Raw genomic sequence first — 22,827 nt, forward strand, 5'->3', positions numbered from 1 at the left:
GAGTGTATTAAGTGGGGGTTATTGGTTTAAGATTTGAAAAGAGTTTTAAAGATTTTAAATGTTATGCAGAATCTGTTGTTATTAGATCAAAATTTTGTTAAACTCTGTTAAAGTTTAGTGTTATTAGTTTGTGATTTGTAAAAAGTCATTTAAAATCTTAACAAATCTGGGTTATTTAATACTTTTAAATGAAAAGAAAACTCTGGTTCGATTAATCGATTGTTCAGTTCTTATAAAATAGTAGAGTTATGCAAAGTAGTGGAGATAAATTATTGGAGATTTTGGATGATTAAATTTATATATTTGTGTGTGAACTGTGAAGACTATAATTATCCAGTGCAAATATTGTGGTGCATGCAAAATTATACATAAATCGCTCGTTACAAATATTTTTTTTGTTGTCGAGGATTTTTGAGTGTTTTGCAAAAAGGAGATGAATAGTGAATGCAATAAAAAAGGTTGACGCGGACACGTTAACCTTTTTATGACCGAAGGTCTTGTAATAAAGCACCGGAAATACGCGGATGTCGGGGGCAAATACGTCACGTCATCTCTTAAAATGTGGAATTTACGGTAAAATCCCTAGTTTCGTGGCGATCTCGTGGCGGCTGCGTCGACGAGCCAAGTAGGGTTGGGGTTAAAAATTAAGATGAAGAGAATCTTCAACAACAACAACACAAAATAAAATAAATAATCTAGTGGTCATTATAGTGGGGCTTGACTCTTTTACAAGCTTTTAAACGTGGCCGTTTTTTATTGGGTCTTTTAGTTATGACGTGGTTAGCTTTCGATGAGTAGACGTGAAGATGACGGAAGTGCCGACTTGAGCCTCAACAGCTTTTGTTTTTGGTTTCGAAAATCAAAATTATGAGAAAATTCGATAAGTTGCTCGAACTTAAAACTCTCAAGTGCTACAGATTTGAAGGAATGGTTATATATAGAAAATGAATTAGTGTTGATTATGAAATAGAAAACGTGATTCCGTAATTCCATTTGTTAACACATTCAACGTCACTTATAGTCATTACTAAATAAATACCTTAAGTGGCGTTGAATACCATTTGTTCTATATAAAACACAGACACACAAAAAAAAAAAAATCACTATTGCATGATTACCATTCCGGCTTAACTTCGTGCCACCCAGTAATTCCAACTTTGAAACTTCTATGACCAGTGGAAACAATCACAAGGAATAGACCGCATGGCCGGATGTTATATGACTTATATCCCGTATTGAGATGTTATTGTTTCATAGAAAAAGAATATGTGAACAGTGGAGGAGAAAGTAAGTCACGAAACCTAGTGGATAGGTGTTGAGAAACCTTTTTTTTTTTTTTTTTTTTTTTTTGCATTCCAAAAAGAAGTCATTTGATCAAAAGTATCATAATTCAAGTAAAATCATAACTAAGACAACTGCTATAGTTAAAAAAAAGTTTCCAATTGTAGGTAAATTAACAAAATGATTCCAGCTACAAGCAAGCTTAGTTTTAGTCAAAAAGACCAGACTGAAGATGGTCACACCATGCTTATGGTGATCTCATGATTAAAGTTACGCTGATTTTAAAAAGGTGGGTATTTTGTTTGCTTTAGTGACTTAAAGCAATTGTTAATGCTGCAACATTACCAAATTACTATGTTTTAAAAAAAAATCCATATCCTAAACTAATCTCTAAAAGTTTCCAAACGTTATATATGAATTTTGCAACGGCTAAGAGAAGATCGATGCGTTTGGTGAGGATTGAACTCTGGCTTAGATTTACAGAGCTATTCACCATATATACATAATACATATATAATTATATATACTAAATGATTTCAAAGAATACTTTTTTTTTTGTTAAAGGGTATTCAATTTTATAAATAAATGTCCAATGGGCTATTTCCGGATTTAGCCCATTACAATCTCCAAAGGGCTTAAACCGCTTACATTAAACCAAATAAAAAACCGTGAATCAAAATTGACCCGGGTTTAAAACACGAACCGGAATCAAACCGGATTTCGTTTACCCTAATTCTGCAACTGAAGAACACAGTTGCAGCCGCCGCCCAAAATTTTGCGGATGCTCGTCGGAACAGGTCCTCCGACGAGCCTGGACGACGCGAGTCAAACGGAGATGGTGATCCAACATCCGTTGCCATCCCGCCACCGTAGAGCAGCTTCGAGGAGGAAGAAAAAAGCCGAGCTTTCATTGTCGAAGAGAAACAGGCTCACATGTGAGAAGAGATAGGCGGTAGGGAGTAGATCTGAACCCTTCGACGGTGGCTTAGCTCCTCCTTGCCGTAGACGACCTCCCCCATCGAACAACAACGCTGAGAAACCTCCAGAATCTCCGAGTTTCAGATCTAACCACCTTCTCTCTTGATCCTTGCCGTGAATCTCCCTTTTCTACTCCTCGTCGCACCACCGCCGATAGAGCTCTTACCGTTAGTGTGTCGAGGAAGCTTCTCCCTTCCACTGTTCCCTTGATTTCGACCACGAATCTTTCACCAGATTGATGCAGCGGTTAATCGATGAAGCACCATGAGCCTTGGGCTCTCGTCGTCGCCGGAGTCGACGGAGAACCCCCAACGACGGAGCAAGAGGTTGTGATCAGAAGAAGAAGAATTTGGGAGAGAAAAAATCGCCGCGCGTGGAAACCACTCGCCCGATTTTCTCTCTCAAGAGGTATTAACGTATTTCAAAGAATACTTCTCTTTAAAAAAAAATCAAACCGATCGATATGTATTCAAAACATTTTTGATTATGCTTCTTATAAGATTTTCACCATCATATATACTTTTGTATTATTGATCCAATGAAGAGTTGAGAAGGACGCATCGACGAGATTAGATTAAGGATTCTCATATATACTATCATTCATTTAAAACTCCTAATTAATAATTTTATGTTTTTCATTTTCATTTTCATTTTCTTCTCATTTTTTGAATTCTTGAAATCTTCTGTGTTTTTCAAAATAGATAATGACTCGATCTTAATTTCATAACTCCTCGACCGATAACATTTTCAGCCAGTAATTAATGCATAATTAAACAAAACGCAGAAACACTACACGACTTTCTTTCTTTTGACATATTATTTTCAAGTATTAACGTATATAAACGTAACAATCTCTTATAGTGAAAACACATCATCTTGACACTGATCAGATATTCAAATTAACCCATGATTCACATGTGACATGTGCCCAAGGATCAATATTGTATGGACAATCGTGTTGCGTTGAACCGCCAAGACGTCGCTGTCACGAGTTACTCATTTGGCCATGCATGTCAATTAATCTTCTTAATTTTCTGGTGAAAGAAAGTCATAAGAAAAATAAATGTAAATCAACACCATTACAAGCAATGGGCAAAGGCAAACATTTTAAGGCTCCATTTTTTGTAGAGTAACGGCGTCTGGGGTGTTTGCCTTTCGTAGGACTCTTATTAGTGCATTACTTCTATTTTATTGGGCCAATTCTTTATAGCCCAAAACAAAACCCAACAAGCGAATCGGAGATTCAAATTTTAAGAACACTACTACAGAGTACAGACTACAGTAATGAGAATCAACCAAAAGTTTAAAATTCAGAAGCTTGCTTGCACGATAGATCCACCATGGCAGTCTACTACTATTTCAATCGGATTCCCTTTTCTCGATTCATGATGGGTTCTTCTTCTTCTTCTTCTTTTACTGTCCTAGGGCGAATCAATCATTCCCCAATTCTTATGTCGATGAAACGAGAGGGTTTGTGTTTGGTGGTTTAGCAGCAACTCGTTCCAGTTACCGCTTTGAGTGTTTTTTTTTGGTAATTCGTTTGGCTGAGTTTTTAAAGGGTAGATCTTTCTTCTTCTCTCTTTATTATATTCTTTATGAAAAAAATCAAATATTTATCTGAATAATTCAACTAGCGTACATTGCTCTCAAAGATTATATATATTACAGGCTAAAGAAAGCATCGTCTTGCACTCTTGGGGGATATTTAAGTATAGTTTTTGCTTGTTCTTGAATCATTCGTAGTAAGTAGTAACTAGTTGTTGCAAACTCTATAATTATGACTGAGCTTTCTTATTCTTGTGGATGAGGGAACCCTCGTGGCTTATGTATACAATATGTCTTTGTTAGTTTTGTATATAGCTTAGTTGAAGTTGAATAGTTGATAATGCTAAGCACGTCACAAGGTATGTCATATTATATGAATGTTTTTCAACATAAGATATGGACTTTGTAAAATATATAGTTTATGATGCCACTTGGGTTTTCCAATTCCTCAATGTCAAAACAGTAGTTTTATATGCTTGTATAAACATGGAAAACATCAAACTTAGCATCCAAAGTTTGTGAATCTCTTTTTTTTTTTTTTGACTTAAACCAATGAAAGGGAAGGTGTTCTTGGGTCAAAACCTGATATGGATGATGATTATGTTGGGGCAACTACATGGATATAAAAGCTGTATCCTGAAAGAAAGGAAAGCTTTGTTGGAGCTCAAAAAATTTGTCATCTCAAAGAGCCAAGGATGGAATCATGACTTTGTTCTCCCTACTTGGACTAATAATACAAATAGCGATTGCTGCCTGTGGGAGGAAGTTAAGTGCAATCGTACAAGCAGGCGAGTTATGGAGCTTTCCCTTTACAAATCGATGTTTTTAAAGAGTTCTCCTCTAAATCTTTCTTTGCTGCATCCTTTTGAAGAGGTTCGAATTCTGGACTTATCCGAGTCCAGATTAAACAGATTGGTTGATGATGTGGAAGGTATATCAAGTTTCTCCCAATGTTTCTTTTTTCTTACCACTTGTACGGTCTCTATTTCGATACATTGTTCCCTGCACTAAAGTTTTTCATAAATTCTTGAAAGTTGATACCATTTAAAACTATAGTACCTTAGATTATTTCCAGCATGAAAAAAGAGTTGATGTATATGCCATGTAGCACATTCACTCATGTTCCTTCCAAACTCCGTACAGTTCAACTCACACTATCTCCATTTGCATGCAAACAAGACTATTATCATCCACTTATCCAAGTGATTAGAAGGAGCTATGTTATTTTTGTATACTTTGTTAACGAGATTTTATTTTGCAGGTTATAAAAGCCTAAGGTTATTAAGAAACCTGGAGAGTCTGAATTTATCTTCAAATGAATTCAACAATAACATCTTTCCCTTTCTTAATTAATGCTGCTACATCACTTACAAAGCTTTCTCTTCGGTATAACTTAGTAGATGGCCATTTTCCTGTTAAAGGTATGTTTCTCTTTCTAGTAAACCTATTTATTTCTGATGTATCATTGGTTAGATCGTTTCTCTTTTATATAGTACTCGATACAATATCCCATGTCTTTATTTTAGTTCTTATCGAATGAGTATTCTCGTGGAGTCTCTTTCAGAACTTAGAAACTTGACAAACTTGGAACTGCTGGATCTAAGCGGAAACGGAATTAACGGCTCCATGCCTATAAGAGGTAGTAGCATTTACGTCAATAGTGACTGTTCATATATAATTGTTCTTCTTTCTTTTCTGTAGTAGAACTTTTAACAGGTTGAAACTCTACATAATTGCTGATACTAGTTTATGCTATCTTTAAGAACATCATGTCCATATTATTAGGAGTCTTTGATTTGTGTTTCTTTGTTTTATGGCAGAGTTTCCTTACTTAAAGAAGCTGAAGGCTCTAGATCTAAGTGATAATAGACTTTATGGCTCAATGGAATGGGAAGGCAAGTTTGCTAAAATTTGACTTTATAATTTATTAAGGTTGGATGTGAATTTAGCCTTTGTCTTTCTCCCGAAATATCAATTTTCAAGGTATAATGTTTATGTTTACTTTATTTCAGAATTAAAGAATTTGACTAACTTGGAAGTCCTGAGTCTTGCTCAAAATGGATTCGACGGACCTATACCAATGGAAGGTAATATGTCTTTACCTCACCTCCAAGATTATCTATTTGAACAACATAACATATTAGGTCTGAGAAGTGTTATGAGAGAAATATAACTAATCTTATTATTCTCATCATCTGCTTTTTTTTCCAAACTATCCTTTTTTTGCAGCTTTTTGTGAAATGAAGAATCTGCGCGAACTAGATCTCAGAGGAAATAATTTTGTAGGTCAGCTTCCTCTGTGTTTTGGTAGGTTGAACAAGCTACGGTTTCTGGATCTTTCATCAAACCAATTAAGTGGAAATATATCATCTAGTTTCAGTAGCCTCGAGTCCCTCCAATATATATCGTTGTCAGATAATAACTTTGAAGGCTTGTTCTCACTCGATCCACTTGCCAACCTAACAAAGCTCAAGGTGCTCATAATTTCATCAGCAACTGATATGGTTCAAGTAGAGACAGAAAGTAATTGGAAGCCAAAGTTTCAACTAAATGTTGTTGTATTACGATTTTGCGGCTTGGAGAAAATCCCCAACTTTCTCATGTACCAGAAGAACTTACGTCTAGTTGATCTATCCGACAATAGATTATCTGGAAATATTCCTACATGGCTGTTGGAGAATAATCCAGAACTTGAAGTCTTACAGTTGAAGAACAATTCATTCACTGTCTTCCAAATGCCTACACTAGTCATGCATAATTTGCATGTTCTGGATATATCAGATAATGATATTGGTGGACAGGTACCTGATAATATTGGTCATGTGCTTCGGAATATGGTACATATGAATGGCTCGAATAATGGGTTCCAAGGGAATTTCCCATCATCTATGGGTGAAATGAAAAACATTTCATTCTTGGACCTGTCTTATAATAATTTATCAGGAGAGCTACCTAGAAGCTTTGGCACAGGTTGCTTTTCATTAGGATTCCTGCAGCTGTCTCACAACAAATTTAGCGGCCATTTCCTTCAAAGACGTACAAACTTCACTTTATTGTTGGTGCTAAGAATCGATAACAACTTATTTACCGGGAAGATCGGAGTTGGTTTGCTTAACTTGGTTAGTTTGTTTTTACTTGACATGTCCAACAATTTCTTAGAAGGTGCAATACCACCTTCGCTTCTGGCCTATGAAAATCTTTATTTTCTAGACCTCTCTGCAAACCTATTAACTGGAGCCTTACCATCACATGTTGGTAGTGTAGTTTGGCCAAGCTTTTTCCTACACAACAACAGCTTCACAGGGCCAATTCCGGACACATGGTTCGAAAATGTCCAAATACTTGATTTACGGAATAATAATCTCTCTGGGAGTATCCCGCAGTTTGTAAATGCCTACGACATGAGTATTCTTTTGCTGAAGGGTAACAACTTAACAGGAAGTATTCCAAGGATGCTGTGTGAATGGAGAAGCATCAGACTTTTAGATCTTTCAAATAACAAGCTCAATGGCGTTATACCGTCATGCCTCAGTAATTTATCATTTGGACTGGGAGGGAACGATGATCAAGTTGCCTACATTGGTGCAGTTTCCTCTGTGGAGAACTTATACTTGGGATTATACAAATCTACATTTTTGGTTTACAAATCCACGTTTGTGGTTGAGTATTTCAGGTTAAATTACCTAACTCATATGAAAATTGAAATCAAATTTGCAGCGAAGCAAAGGTATGATTCTTATACTGGGGCGTCTGAGTTAAGTGAAGGAACACTTGATTATATGTATGGCTTGGATCTGTCAAATAATGAACTAAGTGGTGTTATCCCAGCAGAGCTTGGAGATCTCTCCAAACTAAGAGCCTTGAATCTGTCTCATAATTTCTTGTCAAGTGCTATACCAGATAGCTTCTCCAAACTGGAGGACATTGAGAGCCTTGATCTTTCTTATAACATGTTACAAGGAAGAATTCCTCACCAATTAACCAATCTCACTTCTCTTGCTGTTTTCAACGTCTCTTACAACAACTTATCAGGCATCATTCCCCAAGGTAGGCAATTTAACACCTTCGACGAGACCAGCTACATAGGCAATCCTCTTCTCTGTGGACCGCCAACCGATAGAAGCTGTGAAGCTAAGAAGAACTCAGAGGAACCAGATAATGAAGGAGAAGAAGATGATAATGAAGCTGCTATTGACATGTTGGTCTTTTATTGGAGTACAGCTGCAACTTATGTTACTGCACTGATAGGCATTCTTGTACTTATGTATGTCGATTGTTCTTGGCGTCGAATATGGCTTTGCCTTGTCGAAGCCTTCATCGCCTCTGCGAAACGTAAGTTGTCTTAAAACCATTTCAGCACAGTTCTTGGATTTTCTTAATCAAGCAAAAAAAACTTCAATCCTCTGTTTTTTTTGGTAAGTACATGTGCTTTGGCTTTTACTTACATGTATATGTATGGGGTTTCTAGACGATGGATTGAATCTCTCTGGACAGTGAGTTGAACTGTTGAGATCTCCACACACACACACACTCACCATGTAATAAACGAAGTTTTGTGTATTTTACATTTTAATTTAGAAGCAAGAAATTTAAGTGTTGGTGTGACAGAGGAATGTAAGTTATGCAGGTTGTCTCTGTTGCAAAAGATTCATCTATGTTTTTGTTAATAATCAAATACAGTATTTGATAATGTTAAATTATTTTAATTATGCAAAAGTTTACATTTAAGTTTAGTACTCCTACTAAATGGCGATTGGAGTTGATTTTACAACTAAACACATTTAACTAGTTGAATAGTACTAGCAGACGTGTATAAAGAAAAACATTTTCCATGCGGCCAGACCAAGATCTGTGTTACCTAACTACGGGACATGCAATAAGTGATATGGGTTTTAATGTTGACACATCATAATATTTGTTATTATCATTAATGTGTAACAAAAATGATCATTCCCTACTTTTATAATTGTTTGATTCCCACGGAACTGATGGAAAAGAAAATTGGAAGTAATTTTATATATACGATTAATGAGAGAATTGAACCTAAAAAGTGGCAGCATAATGAAATATAGTAGCAAACTCAGAACATACAATTATGAGAAAATAAAATTTATTTGTCATTTCAAAATTTAAAATTACACTGTATTATATAGTTCTGGGACTGGACAAGATTTGTGCTTAACAGATAGGCAAGCCCCATTCCTGTCTTAATAAAGACAAAATTTCAACACAGAAAACAATAATTTAAAACAAATGTTCGAAATTAAATAATACTACCACCGAACATCTTTTGTTTCTTTCATTAATCTTCTAACAATTTCCAAAACTTTTCTTTTGTGATTTACTAAAATCACAACATAAAGATACCCCCAAAAATCCAAAACAAATTAAATTGGAAAAAACACAGAATTTCACACCCATTTTTTGTTAGTCATCACTCATCACTAATCATCATCATCATTGCTCCCCAAACACAAGAATTAAAACCCTAATCATGGTGTAGGAACCACTTAAGTGTACACAGAGCCATAAGATAGAGCCATGAGTAACACAGCGGCTTGTTCTTCCTCACCAAGCTTCCGTCGTTGCTTCTCCACCGTTGATCGACTCTTCTTCATCCCCAAATCAATCAACCTCTGTTTTTCAAAGAATCACCAAATTTAGGGGTTCCCCCGCCGCCGTAACTCGATTTTTTCAATTTCTTGTTACCATCATCCTCTGTTACTCTTCTCTTCTTCTTGCTTCTGATCCCACATGCGTTACACAACGACTACATAGAACAAAACCAATAAAAAAAAAACATATCAGATCAGAGACAAGATCAAACTCGATTGATCCCCCCCCAAATCGGAGTGAAATTAGGGTTTATGTCTGAACCTTGGGACCAGAAGGACCACCTCGCCAAAGAGGGGTTTTGCTTGTACCACAATTAGCACAAGTTTTCTTGTTGTTGCTCTGTTCGATCATAACATCTCCAGCTCTTCTTTCCATGGTTTCCGAATCAACCAAAACCTGAAACATACAGAGATCGATCAGCTTATTACTAGATCATCAATCATCATCATCAGAATCAAAAGAAGAAGAAGCAGATCATCATTTTACCTCTTCACTGTGATCCAACATTCTCAATCAGTTGAATTTACGAAGTTTGGCGCCGCGCGATCGGGATCAAGAAAGCTAGGGTTTGAAAACAGAGATGATAAAGGAAAGATCACGTCTCTTTACAGAACATGCAAGAAAACTTGGAAAGAGTGAATAATGAGTGTCAGAGAGAGAGAACCAAACCGACAGACACAAATCACAATGATAGAAAAAAAAAAAAAAACTAAACGCGATTTGTATAAAAATTGGTTATGGAATTAAACCCTAGGAATTTGATTTTAAAATGACGAAAACACCTTCTTGTTTCTTCTCTATTAACAGAGGAAGCCACCCGCCAAACACAAGTTCGCTTATTGTGAGTTGATTTTGGTGAAAAGAAAAAGGGCGCCACTTTGACCGGTGTGTTTGATCAGATACGGAACGGTGTACGGTTTCTTCGAGTGGGGATCAACCATGATGATTCACTTGTACCTTTTTGATCGTAGCCGTTCATTCAATCTTACGTTCCAAATTTTTGGGGGATAAATAAATATGTACATAGTGAAAAAGTTGAGATATGTTAGATTGGTTATAAAGGAGAAAAGAAACAAGTGTGGTAGGGAAATAAGCCATGTAGATAGGATTCAGACCACATATTATTTATTCTGCAAATGGTTACCCAAAATAAGATTGTGTGCTTGGTGTGTAATGTTGACTTAACAATGTCCTGGGTCAAAGTGACAATACTTGAATTTAGGTTATGATGATAAAGGCATATCTTTAAATGTTGAAAAAAACAAGATTTTGTGCTTTTTGGACAGTGTATTGGTTAGGAGGATATTCATTTTGAGGTTTAAAATTGATTGAGAAGACAGAAAGGGACTGATTTGTCTCCCACTTGAACCACCACATACAGTACTTACATTTATCTTGATCACCTCTCTCTCTCTCTTTTCTAATTGGTGTTAAATCGCTAAAAATGGTGCTTCCGTAAATAATGAATATGATCCTAATAACTAAACCCTTTCTTTGGTTCTATAACCAGCATGGAGATTTCAAGATTTCAGTAACTTTTTACCAAGCCTCTTTTCTACTAGACGACAGTAAACATTGGATCTTAAGTTTATATACAGCGTACAAGCTCATGTCGCAAAGTCGCCATTTAAGCTATCGACTCTAGGTTCTTACTTTTATCTACTTGGTATGTGAGTGTACAGTACAATAACTCAAGATGTTCTCAACGAAGGATGAAACAGCACAATCAAATGTAACTGTTGATTCAACAACAACGACACTTGTCATATCACACACTTGTAAGAAACTAGCCGGAGGAAATCTATGGTTTTTAACTCTATATAACTAATGTTGCTTCATTTGCAGTGTCCCTTCCCTTAAGAGGTTCATTCTTCCAGGTAGACTTCCACCAGAGTTTTCCCAAGTTTCGGTATCTTGAATTACGTGAGAAGTGTTCTTCCTCTGTTTTTTACTGTCCTAGTTGACAAAAAGTTATAAAATGGGGGAACCTTTTGCTTCTTTTTGCAGTGACTTGTGCCAAATTACCTTTTTGGTTCAAACCCTATGGAATGTGGGTCACTGCCTTACCTAAAACATATGTAAGTATCTGATTTCTTGTTTATTAAGGAAGTAAGAAATGCTTCTGAATTTACCTGAAAATGTCTCTCTGTAGCTATGTTTGCGCAAAATCGCTTATCAGGAGACATATTCCAAAAAGATTGGGAAAATATATTAACCTCACTCTCGTATGATTCTACTGTTTCCTTTGTTTATCTTGTCACATAGAAAGCTAAATTATTATTTTGTTTGTTTCAATGATTATAGAGTTCTTGAAGCCAATCAATAATTCTCTGGAACCAAACAATCTGACAAATCTGTATGATCAGCTTTCTTTTCTTTACAAGATGCATTGTCAGTTCATTAAGTGTGTTTATAATGCATAACATTTTTTTCAATCTATTTATCTACAACTATTCAACGATAATTGCATTAATCAACGATCCATCACTGATCGAGTTCATCAGGAACTTAGTGTTGAAAGATGAGAGGAGTTTATAGTATGAAGTAAAAAGCTTTGAACTCATATCTTGGCTGAAAAATATGTTGTCAGTAAAAGTTGAACAACACCAACAACGTTACCAATATGTCCAAATATCACCTTCCCTGACATTCATCTAATGCCAAATACTGTACAATTCAGCCTAATTATTTCAATGGATAAACGTATCTACAGTCATCTTTCCTAAATCAACCTAATCTCTTAATATCTAGAGAGCCATTTTTTCAAATAGATTGTGTTGGATCTCATAGTGTAGATGAAGATTTCTCAACAGTTTGAAAGGTAGATGAAGATATCATAAAGTAGATGAAGATCTGGTTCTCTTACAACTGCAAAACGAGATCATCACCTTGGAGGTTGTTGTGTCTTCTCAATTCTCACCATCGTCTTCCTGCCAGTATGTCGTTAAAATCTTGGAAGCCTTCTCGGAGATCTCGTTGTTTTCGTGGTGTTGTATGTTCTCAATCTTTTGTAGACCTTCCGCGTCTTCAATCCGTTGAGTGTAATTGTTCACGTTTCCTCCTATTCTCATCATCACTGCCTTTCCAACCTCCAAAATCTTTTCCAATCCATTCAGACACGCTGAGATGATAACTGGCTCTGGATGTAACAGGAGATCACATAAAGGTTTTATGCAACCCTGCTCCACCAAGAATCTGAATCAAACCAATGGAGATAGTGAATTAATGATTCAGTAAGCATGTTTAAGTGAAAAAAGAGAGAAGACAGGGAGGGACGTACATGATTTGCTCATGAGAACCACTTAAGGTTGCATTTGAAATTGCCCATACAGCTACCTTCTTCATCCCCAATTCATCATTTTGAGCCAGACTGACCAACTTTGGAATCAAATTTTCATCAATAACTGCCTGTTATCACCAGGGGAAAGGAATTAGCGACAGCAACACAAGTGTAAAGTTTGTATATGTTCTGCAACTACAACAATAAAAAAAACTGATGCACATGAGAAAGCAACAAATAACTTGTCAGTTCCTCACCTGAATATGTTCTCTAAAGCCTGAGGTGATGCTTATAACCGCCAAGAAGGTGGCTGTCTTTACCTCTTCGTCATAGTCTCGATTAAACAGGTCAGAAATAATGCGTAAAGCACCACAATCGATCAAACACTGAACATATAACAACACAAGCAATGAATCTCCTCTCTACTAATAGTGGTATAAACGTACTAAAGACACTGAAAAAAGTACGCTTTCGAAAAGTTTTAACGTTACATACTTGGATCTGGTCCTTATGTTTACTAACTATAGTGGAAATGAGACGCGGTACAGGAATAAGCACAGATGGGGAAGGGTGTCTGCAAAAGAAACAAAAAAAATTGTCAGCCTTTTGAGTATTCAAACATGTCACAAAAGGAGAAGTACTAGTACTAACTGGAGAAGTTGAACTAGTTTTGGGACAAAACCAGCATCGATCACACTCTGGGTTCCATCTTCTGAACCATTACACAGATACTGAATGGCCGAGCAAACATTTTCCAACACTTTTCCATCATTTGAATCAAGATGTAGTTCAAGTGCATGTATCACCTGCGTTAAGCAATGCATTCAAATGTTGAAATTAAAGTTTTGGATGTATAGAAACAGAGGAAACAGAGAGATAAGGTAAAAAGACCTGTTCGAAGGTGGGTGGAGGGTTGCCACGACACAAGTTACACAAAGTAAGAGTGGCAGCTCTGAGCGTCAACAAGGTAGTATCCTTGGACAGCAGATTCAACAGTGGCATCAATGCACCAGACTTAAGAAGATAGTCATGGTGTAGTGGATCAGCAGCAACATTAGCAAGTGCCAGTAAAGCCTGCAAGAATAAAAATGTCAAAAACTCATAATCTGTGCCAAAGAGAAATCATACTCTAACTAGAGAAGTAGTATACAAAATATAATGATTACCGGATCACGGATATAATCTCTAGGTGAAGCAATAAGCGTGACTAGCCTTGGACCAGGATCTTGATCAACAACCAGATCCGGTTTAATAGCAGCAACGATTGATAGAGCCTCAGCTGACAGACTCTAGAAAAAGGTGATTGGAATACATGAGAATCAAAGATTACACTGATCATCATCATCATAAATATCAAATCTTGGATTAGGGGAAATCTTCTAACGTACGAGAAGCGCAGGGGAATTATTCCTGTGAAGAAATTGAACAAAACGAGGTATAACTCCATAATATATCAGCCGTTGAGTATCAGAAGGCCCTATTTCTGGCATATCTGGACAGAGAGAGAGAGAGAGAGCACAAAAACTTAAAAAGAAACATTCGATAAAAAGACGAATCTCTTCAAGAAAAGTAAACAAAGAAGGTTTTACTCTTTAAGAGAAACTCGTTGATCTTGGCAGCGGATTCAAGCTGTTTTGAACGATCATCTGAGTAAAACCCATCAAGGAAACACGCAATTTCTGAGAACATCGTGTGACGATCGACGAAGCTTGGGTTTTTTAGCGACGTTGGCTTTTTTTTTTTTTCGCTCTTCTTCTTCGACCTCTCTCCAAAAGCAGTTTACGAAACTTGAAGAGAAGCCCTATAAAACTCAACTGAAATGTGTGAAAGAGGAAGTGAACTTTAGCAATTGAGCAGAGCAAGATTACAAACAAAGAAAGCGAACGAAAAAAAACGGTTTTTCTAGTTATCGTTTGTCACAAAACCGATTTGGTTTGATTTAATTTTGGATCCGGTTAAATCCAATTCAATTTAATTTTGGGTTAAACGCCGGTTTACTGAAGCCCAGATTTCAATCTTTTAGACGATTCTCCCCCAAATCGGAGTGAAATTAGGGTTCATGGGGTCGTCTAACCTTACGACCACGACGCAAACGCCAACGACAATGGTGGGTGTTGCTTGTACGAAAATCATCAGCACAAGTCCTCTTATCACTAGCACTAATTTTGTTCTGTTCGATCATTTCTCCAGCTCTCATTTTCATGATTTGAAAACAGAGTTCAAAAAAGAATCAGAAGTTTGTAATTAGCGTTCAACGTTTTAAAAAGATCACGTCTCTTCTTCACAAAACAAAACATGCCAAACAAAAAAACCAAATTGGTTCTGAAAGACTCTGCTGTTATTAGAAAGAAACGAGAGATTTTTTTTTTTTTTTTTTTGTTTTTATTTCGCCAACAAAAAAAATTTGGTTTCGGAATTAAAACCCTTTAGGATTTGGTGTAAATGACGTTAATACCCTTTTATTCTTTAAAACAGTTTGTGAGTTCACGCACACCAAATCAATCTTGCATCAATTGGAACGATATACGAAACAAGTCTAGTAGCCTCAAAACGATTTAAAGTAACAGTGGAACAAAAGATTAATCCACTAAAGAACTTTGACTCACTCTTTGTGTTTTGGTTCCATTCACAAGGAAGAGATTTTTTACACTCTAATATCAGGTTGTGTGGGATCTCATCAAGTAGATAAAGTTTTTTCAACAGTTTGAAAGGTTTTTTTTTTTTTGGGTGTATTTCTAATTATACATTTCAACTATAGGTGAATCCGCTAGGAAGAACTGGAACTTGGTTCTCTCACAACTGAAAGACCAGAAATCATCAACTTGGAGGTTGTTGTGTCTGCTCACCATCCTCTTCCTCCCAGTATGTCTTCAGAATCTTCAAAGCCTTCTCGTTGATCACATTGTTTCCGTGGTGTTGCAGGCTCTTAATCTTTTCTAGCCCTTCCGCATCTTCAATCAGCTGACAGTAATAGCTTTTGGTCTCTCCGGCCTTCAAAATGTTTTCCAATGCATTCAGACACTTTAAGATGGCTCTTAGATCTGGACATACCAGGAGATCACATAAAGGCTTTACGCAACCCTGCTCCACCAAGTATCTGAAACACACCAATAGAAACTCTGACTTGTGATGATCAATATATAAGCATGTTACAAAAGTGAAAGAAGACATGGACGTACCTGATTTGATCATGAGAACCACCTAAGGCTGCATTTGAAATTGCCCTTACAGCTTTTTCCTTTATGTCAAATTCAGCACTTTGAGCCAACTTGACCAACGTTGGGATCAGATTTTCATCAAGAACTGCCTGTTGTAAATTAGGGTAAAGACACACAAATCGAAAACAATTACTTAAAACTGAAGGGGTAAATTTGTTTTTTTTTTTAAATTGTTATCTGCAACATTCACAATCATCAGACTTGTCACCTGAATTTGTTCTTCAGTGCCTGCAGTGATGTTTGAAATCGCCCAGCAAGCGTCCTTCTTTATCTTTTTCCATGTTGCACCATAGTCTTTTGTAAGCAGGTTGGCAAGAGGAGGTAAAACACCATGATGTATCAAAAACTGAGACAAATATTCAAAGAGGTACTTTATCCAGAGCCTTTTGGTTACAAAATCCAATCGTAATATCTAACAATGCAAGCACAGCATCCTCTCAACTAATATCCAGTATATATAGTGATATATTGAATCATTCAAGATACATTATAATAAATCAACGAGAAGTGTTTTAAAAGGTAACATAAATGTACATACTTTGGTCTGCTGCTTAACTCCATTAGTTAGAATCATAATGGTACCTACTGCAGGATCAATCACAGATGGACAAACGTGTCTGCAAAAGAAAAGAAAAAAATTGTCAACCTTCATTATCTTATATAAACATGTAGCAAAGGCTTTAACTTTGTGTTTTGGAGGAGTAAGATTACTAACCCGAGAAGTTGAACTAGTCTTGGGACAAGACCAGCGTTGATAAATCTCTGGATACTTTCTTTTGAACCATTAGATAGAAAATAAAGTGCCCAACAAGCATTTGACAAAAAAAATTCATCATCTCTATGAAAAACTTCCTGAAGTGCGTAGAGTGCAGGCTCCACCTGTTAATCACGTTTTCATATATGTTAATGTGTACAAACTGAGGAAACAAAGCCTGCTGAGAGAGAGAGAAGCTAGAAGACCTGGCGAAGGAGAAGCTGGGGTTGGCCAGAGAAGAGTTTTGACAAAGTCCAAGCGGCGGTTCTAAGCATCCACATCTGAGTATTCTCATTCAGCTGATCCAACACTGGTTTCAATGCACCACGCCGTAGAACATAGTTACGGGATTCTACTGAAGCACGAGCAACATTACCTAGTGCCCTTGTTGCCTGCACATGATTATGGTAAATAACATAAAAAATCTCAACTCATACCTCAGCATTTGTATCAACAAGAAGTCAAATACCTGAAAACGGAGATGAACATCAGAAGTAGCACTACCAAGAAGATGGACAAAGATTTCGATAACACCGTGATCAATTAGCACTTTGGTGTTCTCTTCAGAAATGAGTCGTAGAACGGAAGCAGCAGCATACTAACGAAACGATCGATCATGGAAATATCAGAATTACAGGACAAATTACCAATCATTACAATATCTAACTAATGGGATCTTTTATCTTTTAACCTGAATTACATTGTCATCGTCCTTCTTAAGAAACTCAACGAAACGAGGCACAACTCCAGACTCTATGATCTTATCAATAGGAGGGTTTTCTTCTGGAATATATAAGAAGAAGAAGAAACTTAAAGAAACACTCAGATCGAGATCAAGAAAAGTAAAGAACAGAGGAAGTAGTTTTGTTACCATGTGATAGAATCTTTCTGAACTTGGAAGCGTTTTCAAATTGTATTAAAGGATCATCTGAGTAAACACCGAGAATCATCTCTTCGTCCACCTACGCGAATCAATACAATCAAAAACCCAAACAAGAGATTGACTGATTACTTGTGAAACACGTTTAGACGAACCTCTGTCAAGGGTTGGGGGTTCAGCGACATGGCTTTCTCTCTTCTTTCACCTCTCTTCTAAGCGATTTACAAAACTTGAAAGAGGAACAAAAATCTCAGCTGAGAAGTGAAAGAGGCAAAAATACTTTTGCAGTTGAGAGCAAGAATGCAAACAAAATTGGTCAAGGGGGAACATAAACAGATGAGTGAATTTATAAAGAAGCGAAAAAAAAAACGGTTTTCTAACGATCATTATCAGAAAACCGGTTTTATTTTGATTTAATTTGGGATTTGGTCCGGTTTAATAAAATTTAATTTAATTTTGGGTTTAACTCCGGTTTACTGAAACCCACATCTCAATATGTTAGGCGTATTGGTTTAAGGATCAGACGATTTTGCCCCAAATCGAAGTGAAATTAGGGTTCATGTGGTCGTCTAAGCTTACCAACACCACGCAAACGCCAACACCAATGGTGGGTGTTGCTTGTACGACAATCATCAGCACAAGTCCTCTTATCACTAACACTAATTTTTTGCTGTTCGATCATATCTCCAGCTCTCATTTTCATGATTTGAAAACAGAGATCTAGAAAGGGATCAGAAGCTTGTAATTAGCGTTCAACGTTTTCAGAAGATCACGTCTCTTCTTCACAAAACAAAACATGCCAAAAAAAAAAAACCGAATTGGTTCTGAAAGACTCTGCTGTTATTAGAAAGAAAGAAAGAAAGGAGAGATTTCTTTTTAATTTGCCAACAAAAAAAATACGAAATTGGTTCGGAATTAAACCCTTTAGGATTTGTCTTAAATGACGGTAATACCCTTCTATTATTTCCCTATGTACATGTATTTTTTAGTGTGTGCATTGGGGGGCGCAGTTAACAATTTTTAAACTAGTTTGTGAGTTCACTCACGCACACCAAATCAATCTTGCATTACAAATTCGTTTTGTAGGAACGATATACACAAAAAAAACTATAATAGCCTCAAAACGATATAAAAGAACAGTGGGGCAAAAGATTAAATCCACCAAAGAACTTGACTCACTCTTTAAGTTTTGGTTCCATAAGACACAGAGCTTTTACACTCTACGATCAGGTTGTGTGGGGATCTCATCAAGTAGATAAAGTTTTTTCAACAGTTTGAAAGGTTTTTTTCTTTTTTTTTTTGGCGTATTTCTAATTATACATTTCAACTATAGTTGAATACAGAGGAACTGGAAGACCAGATCGATCGACTTGGAGGTTGTTGTGTCTGCTCACCATCCTCTTCTTCCTCCCAGTATGTCTCCAGAATCCTCAAAGCCTTCTCGTAGATCACATTCTATTCGTGGTATTGCAGGTTCTCAATCTTGTCAAGCCCTTCAATCAGCTGAGAGTAATAGTTTCCCGCCTCTCCGGACCTCAAAATGTTTTCCAATCCATCAAGACACTTTAAGATGGTTCTTGAATATGGACATACTAGGAAAACACGTAACGGTTTTATGCAACCCTGCTCCACCAAGTATCTGAAACACACCAACAGATATTGTTTGACTTGTGATGATCAATATATAAGCATGTTAAAAAGTGAAAGAAGACATGGACGTACCTGATTTGATCATGAGAACCACCTGAGGCTGCATTTGAAATTGCCCATACAGCTTCTTCCTCCTTTATGTCAATTTCAGCATTTTGAGCCAAATTGATCAACGTTGGTATCAGATTTGCATCAATAACTGACTGTTGTAAATTAGGGTAAAGACACACAAATAGAAAACAATTACTTAAAACTGAAGGGGTAAATTTGTTTTTTGTTTTTTTTTTTTTTTAATGTTATTTACAAGACTGCAACATTCACAATCAAGAGACTTGTCACCTGAATTTGTTCTTCAGTGCCTGCAGTGATGTTTGAAATCGTCCAGCAAGCGTCCCTCCTCAAGTTTTGCCGTTTTCTAAAACCGTGTTGAGTAAGCAGGTTGGCAAGAACAGGTAAAACACCACACTCTATCACAACCTGAGAAAAAAAAAAATGTTCAAAGAGGTTTATCCAGTGCCTTTTGGTTACAAAATCCAATCGTAACACTGTACACAAGCAATATATAGTGATATATTAATCATTCAAGAGACATTATGATAACTCAACAAGAAGTGTTTTAAAAGGTACAATAAATGGAATATAAAGTACATACGTTGGTCTGCTGAATATCTCCATTAGTTAGCTGCATAATGGTACCTATTGCAGGATCAAGCACAGCTGGAGAATCGTTTCTGCAAAAGAAAAAAAAAAATTGTCAGCCTTCATGATCTAAACATTTAGCAAAGGCTTAAATTTTTTTGTTTTGGAGTAAGATTACTAACCCGAGAAATTGAACTAGTCTTGGGACAAGACCAGCATCGATAAAACTCTGGATATTTTCTTTTGTACCATCAGATATATTATAAAGTGTGGAACAAGCATTTAACAAAAAACACTCATCATTTATATGAAGAACTTGCTGAAGTGCGGTGAGTGCTGGCTCCATCTGTTAATCACGTTTCCATATGTGTTAATGTGTACAAACTGAGGAAACAAAGCCTTCTGAGAGAGAGAGATAGAAGCTAGAAGACCTGGCGAAAGGGAGGCCGAGGGTGGCCAGCGCAGAAGTTTGACAAAGCCCAAGAGGCGGTTATAAGCACCCACATCTCACTTTCTCAGTATTCTGTTAAGCTTTGAACAGTAAAACTAATAGAATCAAAGCTTTAATCTGAATAATACTTGAATATTAATGTCAAAGGTAAAGTCTTGCTCTCAGATTACAATAATACTCTAGAAATCTCTTAGGAAGATGATAACAAAGATAATGAAAGTGAAAGTAGAGATCGGCAATCCTCGCTCACATCCCTCGGATTCCTCTCTCACCACTTAGCCTCATGTCGGCTATACTCTCACCATATTCATCATGCCCCTTGTGATGTGCCTCTCTTTCTTTATATAGCTTAATCCCTTTCTAGGTTCTTCTTAGCCTCCTAAGCAACTTGCCTCATCTCTCACGTGTGAACTTTGTTGCACATGATCCCAAATAGATTCAGCCCTCCTCACACATGTGACTATCTCTTTTACAATACAGTCCCTGCTCTTATCATATTCTCATTCAGCAGAGACAACACTGGTTTCAATGCACCACACCGTAGAACATAGTCACGGGATTGTATTGAAGCACGAGCAACATTAGCTAGTACCTATGTAGCCTGCACATTATGGTAAATAACATAAAAATCTCAACTCATACCTCAGCATTCGTATCTACAAGAAGTAAAATACCTCTGTCAGGGGTTTGAGTTTCAGCGACATGGCTTTCTCTGACCAAACACCATCAATTCATCTCTGAACTTGGAAGCGTATGTAAACTGTATTGAAGGATCATCTGACCAAACACCATCAATCATCTCTTTGTCCACCTACGCGAATTGATACAATCAAAACTAAATCCAGAGACTCATTGATTACTTGTAAAACACGTTAAGACGAACCTCTGTCAGGGGTTTGAGTTTCTGCGACATGGCTTTCTCTCTTCTTTGACCTCTCTTCCAAGCGAAAGAATGCAAACAAAAATGGTCAAGGGGCTAAATAAATAAAGAGGCGGAAAAAAACGGTTTTCTAATGATTGTTATCAGAAACCCGGTTTGGTTTGATTCAATATTGATTAATTTAATTGAAAACCAGTTTGGTTTGATTTAATTACGATTACAATTTAATCTTGGTTTATGGGTTTAACGCCGGTTTAATCAAACCTCAATTTCAATTCGTTAGGCGTATTTGGTTAGGATCGGATCGGATCAATCTCGATTATCCCCAAATCGGAGCGAAATTAGGGTTTTGTAGGTCTAACGACGCCAACGGCAATGATGGATTTTGCTTGTACCACAATCATCAGCACAATCCTTGTTGTTGTTCTGTTCGATCATATCTTCAGCTCTTGTTTTCACGGTTCCCGCATCGTCAATAGAGATGAATTTTTAAGGGTTTCATCGAAGCTTGGCGCCGGATGATCGGGGAATCTAGGTGTTTGAAAACAGAGATCAATCAAAGTAATAATCAATCTCATTTAGGGTTTTAGAGAAAACATGCAGAGAAGAGAGTGAAGAAGAGTGTCAGATCGACAGAGAGAGAGAGAGCGGTGTTACGGAACAGACTACGGTTTCTTCGAGTGGTCAATGATTATATTTAATCCTAGCCGTTCATTTTTTTTAGATTTTGAGTAAGAGAAAAATGTTGATTATGCCATGAACAGTATCAATCTTTCTCTTCTATGCCACTTTGGCCAAACCCTTTTCCCGCCTGCCATAGAGGGTTCCAAAAAGTACCCTTTTGCCCTTGTCCTATCGTTCACGACAATTAAACAATTTAAAGGAAAAAAATCTTTGTTTCTTTTTCTTTCTCTTGTTTTATCATCTTCTTCTTTGTTTCTTATTTTCTCCTCAGATGCCTCTGTCCAGATTAGAGATGATCCATGTGTTAATCGAAATTCATGTGTCAAGTCAAGGTATGGTACACCATGGATTGTTTTGTACTTCTAATTCTCATTATTAGGGTTTTGTCCAATTTTTCAATTTTGTTCTTCAACAGTCTCAAAAAATCTATTGTACCTGCAACAGAGGACAAAAAACCTAGGATCGAAATGCAAACAAAGGTTCTCTTCTCAGAACCCACCATGTAAGTTTTTGATGGACCAGATCTATTACGTACCAACTTGTCTACCGTTATTTTGTCCATCACTTGAATAACTCGTCCGGTGGACTAATTATGATGTCATGTCCATTCTTCTGTTTCCTAATATGTTGTCCATCCTATATGTTTCATGTCTTATACTTCATTTAAGGATGTGTGCTGCATCACCAATGGACCAAATCCACTTTTCAGCCAGGTTTTGTCTTTTCTCTCTCGATGGACCATAACCAATAAACCAAAACTTGTCCATTTTTCTAACTAATTTTGTCTATTCTGCATATTTTTTGAAACTAGAACTGTTCAACCAGAAAATAAAACAAGTGATGCACCTATAGAAGACATCATTCACGATCTAGCCAGGTTTACACTATCGACCACACATTTTATGTTGATGGACTAGATCCGATGGACAAGATCCAGTGGACCATATTTGATGGACAAGATCCAGTGGAGC

At 36.8% G+C, this 22,827-nt stretch overlaps 4 protein-coding genes, 2 long non-coding RNA genes and 1 pseudogene across 7 annotated transcripts; 3 read left to right on the forward strand and 4 right to left on the reverse strand.

Annotated features, from left to right (window-relative positions):
* The first annotated feature begins 3,532 nt into the window (after window positions 1–3,532).
* LOC104751578 (receptor-like protein 56) lies at window positions 3,533–8,398 on the forward strand. Its single transcript, XM_087477273.1, has 6 exons — window positions 3,533–4,735; window positions 5,066–5,225; window positions 5,369–5,443; window positions 5,625–5,699; window positions 5,817–5,891; window positions 6,034–8,398. Exons 2-6 carry the CDS (start codon window positions 5,120–5,122, stop codon window positions 8,148–8,150), a joined length of 2,448 nt encoding a protein of 815 aa, XP_087333399.1. The 5' UTR covers window positions 3,533–4,735; window positions 5,066–5,119; the 3' UTR covers window positions 8,151–8,398.
* A 646-nt stretch (window positions 8,399–9,044) lies between these two features.
* On the reverse strand, window positions 9,045–10,157 carry LOC104723723 (GATA transcription factor 16-like; annotated as a pseudogene). Its single transcript, XR_015580081.1, has 3 exons — window positions 9,907–10,157; window positions 9,682–9,816; window positions 9,045–9,574 (listed from the first exon to the last, which is right to left on the reverse strand). The product of XR_015580081.1 is annotated as a GATA transcription factor 16-like (transcript).
* Window positions 10,158–11,042: 885 nt separating this feature from the next.
* LOC147948759 (uncharacterized) lies at window positions 11,043–11,559 on the forward strand. The gene is made up of 3 exons (XR_015580035.1): window positions 11,043–11,198; window positions 11,266–11,343; window positions 11,428–11,559. It is a non-coding gene; the product is annotated as an uncharacterized LOC147948759 (long non-coding RNA).
* A 97-nt stretch (window positions 11,560–11,656) lies between these two features.
* Window positions 11,657–14,897, reverse strand: LOC147948760 (importin subunit alpha-8-like). The gene is made up of 11 exons (XM_087468457.1): window positions 14,775–14,897; window positions 14,463–14,514; window positions 14,290–14,346; window positions 14,089–14,192; window positions 13,867–13,989; window positions 13,592–13,774; window positions 13,352–13,506; window positions 13,196–13,274; window positions 12,958–13,086; window positions 12,701–12,828; window positions 11,657–12,615 (listed from the first exon to the last, which is right to left on the reverse strand). The coding sequence occupies exons 1-11, from the start codon at window positions 14,895–14,897 to the stop codon at window positions 12,330–12,332; spliced, it is 1,419 nt and encodes a 472-aa protein (XP_087324583.1). The 3' UTR covers window positions 11,657–12,329.
* Window positions 14,898–15,412: 515 nt separating this feature from the next.
* On the reverse strand, window positions 15,413–17,870 carry LOC104751585 (importin subunit alpha-1-like). Its single transcript, XM_019230443.2, has 10 exons — window positions 17,708–17,870; window positions 17,544–17,634; window positions 17,364–17,455; window positions 17,142–17,270; window positions 16,879–17,064; window positions 16,634–16,797; window positions 16,457–16,535; window positions 16,127–16,264; window positions 15,880–16,007; window positions 15,413–15,797 (listed from the first exon to the last, which is right to left on the reverse strand). Exons 1-10 carry the CDS (start codon window positions 17,735–17,737, stop codon window positions 15,518–15,520), a joined length of 1,317 nt encoding a protein of 438 aa, XP_019085988.2. The 5' UTR covers window positions 17,738–17,870; the 3' UTR covers window positions 15,413–15,517.
* An 839-nt stretch (window positions 17,871–18,709) lies between these two features.
* On the reverse strand, window positions 18,710–20,634 carry LOC104723737 (importin subunit alpha-5-like). The gene is made up of 6 exons (XM_087484585.1): window positions 20,273–20,634; window positions 20,024–20,187; window positions 19,855–19,933; window positions 19,542–19,679; window positions 19,275–19,405; window positions 18,710–19,191 (listed from the first exon to the last, which is right to left on the reverse strand). The coding sequence occupies exons 1-6, from the start codon at window positions 20,345–20,347 to the stop codon at window positions 19,008–19,010; spliced, it is 771 nt and encodes a 256-aa protein (XP_087340711.1). The 5' UTR covers window positions 20,348–20,634; the 3' UTR covers window positions 18,710–19,007.
* Window positions 20,635–22,277: 1,643 nt separating this feature from the next.
* Window positions 22,278–22,793, forward strand: LOC147948761 (uncharacterized). Its single transcript, XR_015580106.1, has 3 exons — window positions 22,278–22,358; window positions 22,525–22,569; window positions 22,668–22,793. It is a non-coding gene; the product is annotated as an uncharacterized LOC147948761 (long non-coding RNA).
* The last annotated feature ends 34 nt before the right edge of the window (window positions 22,794–22,827 follow it).

Source organism: Camelina sativa, chromosome 2 (genome assembly GCF_030686135.1).
Source record: "Camelina sativa cultivar CO46 ecotype springtype chromosome 2, ASM3068613v1".
NCBI lineage: Eukaryota > Viridiplantae > Streptophyta > Magnoliopsida > Brassicales > Brassicaceae > Camelina > Camelina sativa.